Below are 8,519 nucleotides of genomic sequence, written 5' to 3' on the forward strand. Positions count from 1 at the left end.
CCTCCGACCCCTACCGGTGCCTCATCGCCCCTGGTCCCACATCAGCCTGGACTTTGTCACGGGCCTCCCGCCGTCCCAGGGCCACATCACCATCTTAACGATAGTGGACCGGTTCTCCAAGGCGGCCCACTTCGTGGCCCTCCCGAAGCTCCCTACGGCCCAGGAGACAGCAGACCTCCTGGTCCACCACATCGTGCGTCTGCATGGGATACCAGCGGACATCGTCTCAGACCGTGGCCCTCAGTTCTCCTCTCAGGTCTGGAGGAGTTTTTGCAAGGAACTGGGGGCCACCGTGAGTCTCTCGTCCGGGTATCACCCCCAGACGAACGGACAGGCAGAGCGGGTCAACCAGGAGTTGGAGCAGGCCCTCCGTTGCATTACCTCCGCGCACCCGACGGCCTGGAGCACCCATCTGGCCTGAATCGAGTACGCCCACAACAGCCAAGTGTCGTCTGCCACCGGCCTCTCCCCGTTCGAGGTGTGTTTGGGGTACCAGCCCCCATTGTTTCCACTTGTGGAGGGTGAGGTCGGTGTGCCCTCGGTCCAGGCCCACCTCAGGAGGTGCCGCCGGGTGTGTCGGACCGCCCGTTCTGCCCTGTTGAAGGCACGGACGAGGGCCAAGGCCCATGCAGACCGCCGGCGTTCCCCGGCCCCTGCATACCAGCCTGGGCAGGAGGTATGGTTGTCGACAAAGGACATCCCACTTCAAGTGGAATCACAGAAACTGAAAGACAGATATATTGGACCCTTTCCCATCACCAAGGTCCTCAGCCCGACCGCAGTGAAGCTACGGCTACCAGCTTCACTGCGGATCCATCCTGTTTTTCACGTGTCGCGGATCAAACCATACCACACCTCACCGCTCTGCACCCCTGGACCTGCACCCCCTCCTGCCTGGATCATCGACGGGGAGCCGGCGTGGACCGTGCGTCGGCTTCTGGACGTCCGTCGCAAGGGTCGGGGCTTCCAGTATCTGGTGGACTGGGAGGGGTATGGTCCCGAGGAACGCTCCTGGGTGAAAAGGAGCTTCATCCTGGACCCGGCCCTCCTGGCCGACTTCTACGCCCGGCACCCGGATAGACCTGGTCGGGCGCCAGGAGGCGCCCATTGAGAGGGGGGTCCTGTTGTGTGGGCCGCTGAAGAGGAGGTACTGCTGGCCCACCACCACCAGATGGCGCCCTGCTTGGAGTGCGGGCTCCAAGCCCGAGAGGGCGTCGGAGCCGCTGGAGGTGACAGCTGTCGTCTATCAACACCAGCTGTCACCCATCACCACCACTACAAAGACCGGACTGCAACTCCACCTCCTCGCCGAGAAATCTTCTATCATACAGGTAATTCTCTGCTAAACCTTAAATTCGAGTATTAGTCTGATCTCTTTTTGCAGCCGTTTTCCTGGGACGGATACCCTGTCTGCGGAGTTGGCGTTTGGTGTGGACTGCGACGGCTTTGCCTCACACCCCACCCAGATAAGTGGTTATCTCAGGAGCTGCATGAGTGTGTGATTGGAGGTGGAGGTTCTCCCTCCTTACTGAACACAGACTGTGGGATTACTGAGTGTGCGAACTCACACTCATCCAGAACTGTTTCTGTTTTCTGCCAGTAGTACCGGGTCTGACTGCTGAAGACAGTGGCCACCTGGGGCGCAGGGCTTGGCGGCTCCGGTGTTCTTCAGGTCCGTTGGTGGTGAGGCTTGTGTGGGTTCCGGCTTTTCTCTCAACGGACGTCTCCTATCTTCGAGCCTGCCACACGTCACCTTTTTGTCGGATTGATATAACGCATATTTGTATCTGTCTGTATTACGTTGTGCACCTTCACAACATTAAATTGTTACTTTTTGGCTATTCCATTGTCCCTTCATTAACGCCCCCTGTTGTGGGTCCGTGTCACGACACTTCCCCAACAATGGAGTTTTAAAATCTTTGATTTAATAAACAGTGGATTGGTATGATCCCGATAGCCTGCATTATGAATTATTCTTAATCCTCTTTCTTTTGTTTTCTCTCTCTAAGGTTGAATAATGGTTGTGCTGCAGTGTTGTAGTTATTGCCCGATACTTCAGCACCATAAGTTCAAGTAAGGTGCAATCAGTGTGCAACACAGAGTATGTAGTCCTTTCTCTTGACTACGTTGGATATGTGCTGTCTAGTTGATCCTGACATCGATGACCATCCCTAACGACTTGTTCTCTCTGACAGGTTCTACATTTACTCCCTGTATGTTTAACTGTATTTGTTCATCCTTTTCATAGTTTCCAAATAACATTATTTTAGTTTTTTTAGACCAACTTAGTGACAGTTTGTTCATATTGAACTGAACCAACTCTTCAACTTTATCATCTTTGATCCCAGATCATCTAATAATTGTTACGAATTATCTCCTGAACTAAACATAATTTACTGAATTTACATAATCATTGATATACAATATGCATAACTTATAACTTTGGTGCCAACACAGAACCCTGAATAACTCCACAAACTATGTGTTTATTAATCGCTTCTATTGCATCTTAACCTATATTGACTATCATTAAGCAGGTTGGGTTGTCCAATAATCTGTTATTGCAAAGTTTTTCTGCTGTTTTTGAGAAGACACATGTATATAGTTAGTAAAGGTGCTTGTCACCAAATTTGAATAAATGTATCCCTTCCTTCTGGTCTGAATTGTAACGTGGTTCATATATTTTCTCATACCACCACACAGTAAATGCCACAATCACAGCAATAATTGTCAAAATCATCATCGGGTGCGTAATTTGCAGCCTGCTCTGGCAGCAAAGCTCTCCATAACTAAAACAGTATTTTGAACAACCTGTTGCTATGTCTCTCTCACTCCCCCTTCATGAGGTTTTCTCTTTTTTTTTCCCTAGGGACAGAGAAAGAGAGACAACAGTTCTGGTCTTGAAGATGTCTTCTTTCTTTGGTGACAGTTCAAAAGGTTCAATTTGTCTGGGCTTAGGGACTGAAGGTGACAGTTCACAGTCTCAGTTCTGTTCAGCAAGGGACTGAGGGAATCTGGAACTCTTTTTATGTTAGTTCCCTTCAGCTGTAGTGCATAAATCTGTACTATCATCAGTATGTGTAAAGCATGTTGCAAGTGGAATTAAAATAATGTGTCATGTACTCTGTCCTGTGCCCTGTTCTTGACGTTTTCTTTAAACACAGGTGCACAGGAATAGAACAGGATTGTCTCCCGTTCTCAAAGATGCAGTTTCGTCTGCTTCTTTTCTCCTGGTCTGGTCACGTCAGTGCTCTTATTTCAAGCTTGTAGTATGTCTGCTTCTTATCCTGGTTCAAGTTGACAGGCCTTCCCTCAGTCACAACTGGTTACTTGTCTGCTTCAGAACCCTGGCACCTGTTTCAACCTCTGGTCTTTCTTTGTTCACTCCTGGTCACTCGCTGTCTCTGTTGTGATGCGCTTTCAGCCGTTACTGGGCCTATAGGCCATCAGCCAACACTGTTACACGTCGCTCCCCTTGTCTTGTTCGGGATCTTTCAGGTATCTTTGTCTTTTACGGTGGGATAGATGCACCCAAGATGACCTTTCTGCAATTTTCAGTGGGGGTGGTTAGCAGCACTTGGAATGGACCTTCCCACCTTGGAGATGACCAGTTCTTCCTCTTAATAGTCTTTATCAGCACCCAGTCACCGATCTGGATCTGATTCTCAGGGCTGGTGACAGGCCCCTGTGATTCAGTTGAGTACGTCCTCAGTCATAAAAACACACACATTCAAACACATTCACACCGCTGCGCTTCAGCTGTTATCACGTTTTAGCTCCGCTGTTTCACGCTTCTGCTCCAACCGGTTTTTATATCAATATATATATATTTATATAATACATCAGAATTTTACGGCTCGCCCGCCGAAGGTTTCACCGACCTAACACTGTACAGTTTTTTTACGCGTTGTTCCGGACCCGAAAGTGGTTATGGTTCTTGAGCCCTCAGTCTCCTAAGCTTTCCATAACAATATCCAGTCCTTCAATCCAGTTACAATGCTCTTCTTCAAGGCTGAACCATTAATCAAAAGTACACATCTGCGATTAGTCAATCATGACCCCAGCCAACCAGTCTGACATTCTAGAAAAACAATCTGCACATTGGATGGCCAAAGATCATCTGCCCACTTGAACCATTCAGCGATTGCCAACCAACCATATGATTGCTTTTGACACTAAGTAATTATTTAAAGGAATAATGGTACATGAACTTTCACACATGCATATACATATATATGAAAAATAGAGAACAGAATCAAAGACATGATTAGAGAGAGTACATCAAAGTGAAGACATTAATATTTGATAATACATATATTGACAATATAGAGAAAAACCCTGTCAGGCCTTATATCTCAAGATTTGTCACACTCCACAGAATGCAGGGATATATCAGTATTGAGTGTGCATTGTACAGTCTTAGCATTTTGGTCAAAAAGGTAAGTAAGTCCCTTCGGCTGCTCCCTTGTTTGCACTCGGGGTCGCCACAGCAAATCCAAGGTGGATCTGCATGTTGAATTGGCACAGGTTTTATGCCGGATGCCCTTCCAGATGCAACTCCACATTACATGGAGAAATGTGGCAGGGGTGGGATTTGAACCCAAAACCTTCTGAACTGAAACTGAGTGCACTAACCACTTGGCCACCACCCCTGCATTTTGGTCAAAAAGGTATTTTTCTTTATTGTAGCGCCACTTGGAGGCAACAAAATGTATAACTTAAGATGCCACTAATGTGAGGCGGGCTACATCATTCCTCAAAATGTCAACTTCATATGTTAAATGGTGTTAGCCACACCCACTTTTGCAATTTAAAAGCCAATAGGCCACACCCCCTTTCAACAATTGTGATGTACTTGTTTTCAAGTAAGAGTTGGCCCAAGATTAGCCTTTGTGAAATTTGGTACAATTCCAATTAGTCAATTTTGAGATATAAACTTTAAAGATTTATAGCTCCCCCTAGTGTGCAGTTGAGAAGAAATTAATCTGACTTCCTGTCTGTGTCATTCCTTTTCAGAATCCTGAGTTTCATCTTGATTGGCGATAACACTGTGAAGATAGGCCCAACTTCCTGTGTCATGTTTTTAACAAGTCCTTCCTCTGTTTCTCAGTTTGGTTGAGGCCCTTGAAGATCCTTTTAATAATTTAAGCTTGTGAGGTCCAGTAGACTCTCCAGCTTCTATGGTCTAGGCTGCAGTATTGCATTTAGTGGGGGGAAAATATTTTTTAAAAAGCAAAAATGATAGTGTTGATAGCCCTACTGGACTGGCCCATTCAGGTCTGAACCCCTAATAACAACAATAATAATAATAAATAAATAAAAACAATAGGGTTCCCAGCCCCGCCAGGCTTGGACCCCTAAAATATCTCACATGAGACCTGTCAACCTCTGTGTCTGGGTGCGGTGCCATCTTCACGAAAAAAAAAAAAGGCAAGTTTGAGGCTGAGTGTGATGCAGTGGGGATAACAATCAGCACCTCCAAATCTGAGTCCATGGTGCTGTGTCCGAAAAGGGTGGATTGTCCCCTCTTAGTCATAGAAGAGTTAATGCACCAAGTGGAAGAGTTCACATATCTCAGGGTCTTGTTCAAGAGTGAAGGTAAATTGGAGCATGAGATTGACAGAGAGATAGGTGCTGTGTCTGAGGTCCTGCAGATTGTTGTACTGGACCATGGTGTGTAGAAAGACCTCAGCCAGATGGTGTGGTTCTCCATTTATCAGTCAAGTTACACTCCTTTCCTCACCTGTGGTCATACACTTTGGGTAATGACAGAAAGAACAAGCAGCCAAAACGAGATTCCTCTGTCGGGTATCTGGGCTTACACTTCTGGACTGGGTGAGAAGCTCCACTATCTATCACTAGGGACTTGGAGCAGAGGCGCTGCTTGTTTGTGTCAAAAGAAGCAAGCTGAGGTGGTTTGGGCACCTTGTGAGGATGCCCCCGGTTGACTCCCCAGGGAGGTCTTGGAGGCGCATAGGGAGGAGGCCCAGGACACGCTGGACGGATTATATCTCCCAGCTGTCTTGGGAATGCCTGAGGAAGAAGTTGAGGACTTGGCTGAGGATAGGGAAATGTGGATTAAGCTGCTTGGTCTGCTGACACTGTGACCTGGAACCAGATGAGTGATGTTGCGTTCATTAATCATAGATGGCTGCCATGTTCTTTATCAATCAAGAACTTATACTGATAAAAACTACAGATACTGAATGCAGAGTTTGAGCACTGCTGCTGGACTCTGACCTCTATTCTAGTATTCTTTGGGGACAGTACACCTGTATGAGACTGAAAAACCAGACCTGAGGACCATTTAGCAAATGCAGACACATTCTTTCTTTTCCAGACCAAGCAGTCGGGAAGTCAGAGTAGTCGAACCCCAACTTTTCCTGCAGGTGCTGAAGGTCACAGTTCACAGCTTCCTCTTGTGTGTCTTGCAGGCATGACGTGCCAAGCACGAAGCTCGTACATCAGCAGTGAAATTAAGTGGGGATACCGCTTCACGCCAGTCCTGACACTGGAGGATGGCTTCTACGAAGTGGACTACAACAGCTTCCACGAGATCTATGAAACCAACACACCGTCCTGCAGTGCCAAGGAGCTGGCCGACATGTGCGGCCGCGCACGCTTGCCTCTTAACTGGTCGCTGGCCAGTAAGCTGAGCCAGCAGGGCCTGTCGGAGTCTGAGCTGGAAGGTCTGGAGGTAAAGTCCAGCCAGGACAGCCAGGAGACACGAGAACAGACTGAGAGAAATGGGAACATTTCCAACAAAGAGGGTGAATCAAAAGTGTAGAGGGACAAAAAAGAAGAAAAAGAAACGGGAGCCGCACGGGACGCACGTTTCCATTTCTGGAAGGCAAAACAAGCTTACGTAAGATGATGGAATAACCAGATCCCTGGGACAATCCTGAGCATCCTGCACCCAAAGCAGCGTTTCTCTGAGTTATTCCCGACCGCACCTGCATGTTCTCCGCTCACCTCCCACTGATGACATTATTTTTGCTATTGAAATCTTATGATGGGAATTTGCATTTGGAAATATTTTTGTATATATTGTACAATGTTTTCAAATAATTGTTTTGTTGAGTTGTGAATATTTGAAAGATATTTGATACAAATTCATTTCTGTTAGCTTTGTAGATATTTAAACCCTCACTGTATGTAAAACCCTGGTTTTCAGAGACATATAAGCATGTAGAAACATTCTCTGCAGTTATTTTATCTGGTATTTTGTGTGTGTACAAAGAACATGTTGGTTAAAAAAACCCTGAGTGACAACAGCCTGCGTTTGAAAGCCGCCCTGAATCACGGCGGTAACTGTGTCGTTCTTCCCTGAAAAGCCATGATTTGTCCACTTCAGACGGTGCCCTTTAAAACTGCATTTTTGCATCGCTTTTGCACATTTGAGGCCTCTGGCAGAGAAGGTGATTAAAAATTCAGTCTCCAGAATTCCCTCACGTTTCACAAAACAATACCAAAAATAAAGACAAAATTGCATATTCACATTCTGAGTGTTTTTATTTTCTTTTTACTATTATTGTTATTAATAACAGTAGTAATGTTAGTATTAGTGGTGTTGAATTTATTCCCTGGTGTTGGGAAACAGACCGAGTGGAGCTGCAGGTTGGTGTCAAAGTTCGGCTCCTGTGTTCAGAACCACTCTTCATTCACAAACTAACGTTTTACAGATTACAGATTAAACACTGTTTACTCCGGGGATCAGAATAGTAGAAAAGCTTGTTGAGGGTCAAATTAATCCAGAATAAAGCAAAATCCAGAGACAGAGAACTTTAAACTGTCACGCACGTCACTGCATGACACGGAGTTATAGTTGCAGAAGCATAAATCAGGTTTTAATTTAATTAAATAAATCATCATAACTTTGATAGCACCTGTACATGGATGTGTTGTTGTATGTGGTTAAATTATTTTTTTAAAATGTTGAAAACATTAAAGGTTCATTCAGTGGTTCAGTGCAGTTGGAACCAAAATGGTGCCGTGTTCGGAGTTGAGGCCGCTCTCTCTGAATAAAGTCCCTCCATTCTGTCTCAGGGACACAAACAGACAAACAAACACTGACAGGCAGTTTAAGTGTTCAGTCCACCAAATCCAACAGTGCTAACCACTAAACCGCTGTGCTGCCCGTCATGACTTTCCAGTGACAGTCGATTTGATTAGATCGAACTTTATTGATCCCTTGGGATGACTCCCTCAGGGAAGTTGATGTTCCATCAATATTGCATAGAAGCACACAGAGTGTCAAAAGTGAAAGTTAAAAAAGAAAAACAGTTTGCAAACAGTTTGCAAAAATACATAAAAATACAAATACACATTATAAATATAAAATATAAACAAATGCACAAAATAAATATAATATAGAAATAAATAATAATAAATATAAATAAAATACAATATGTTTATATTGTTATATTTATATTTAGAAACCAGTGTTGATCGGTATGTCCAGTAAATACCAGACATACTGATCAATACTGGTTTACGTAACATGATGGGATAAATCATAT

The 8,519-nt window shown here is 45.3% G+C and overlaps 1 protein-coding gene across 1 annotated transcript in view; it reads left to right on the top strand.

Annotated features, from left to right (window-relative positions):
• kcnj6 (potassium inwardly rectifying channel subfamily J member 6) overlaps positions 1–6,799 on the top strand; it is a 57,924-nt gene extending 51,125 nt beyond the window's left edge. Inside the window, exon 3 of the mRNA XM_034177485.1 lies at positions 6,435–6,799. Coding sequence (XP_034033376.1) covers positions 6,435–6,787 — 353 coding nt within the window. The 3' untranslated portion in view covers positions 6,788–6,799. The remainder of the gene's footprint in view (positions 1–6,434) is intronic.
• The last annotated feature ends 1,720 nt before the right edge of the window (positions 6,800–8,519 follow it).

Source organism: Thalassophryne amazonica, chromosome 9 (genome assembly GCF_902500255.1).
Source record: "Thalassophryne amazonica chromosome 9, fThaAma1.1, whole genome shotgun sequence".
NCBI lineage: Eukaryota > Metazoa > Chordata > Actinopteri > Batrachoidiformes > Batrachoididae > Thalassophryne > Thalassophryne amazonica.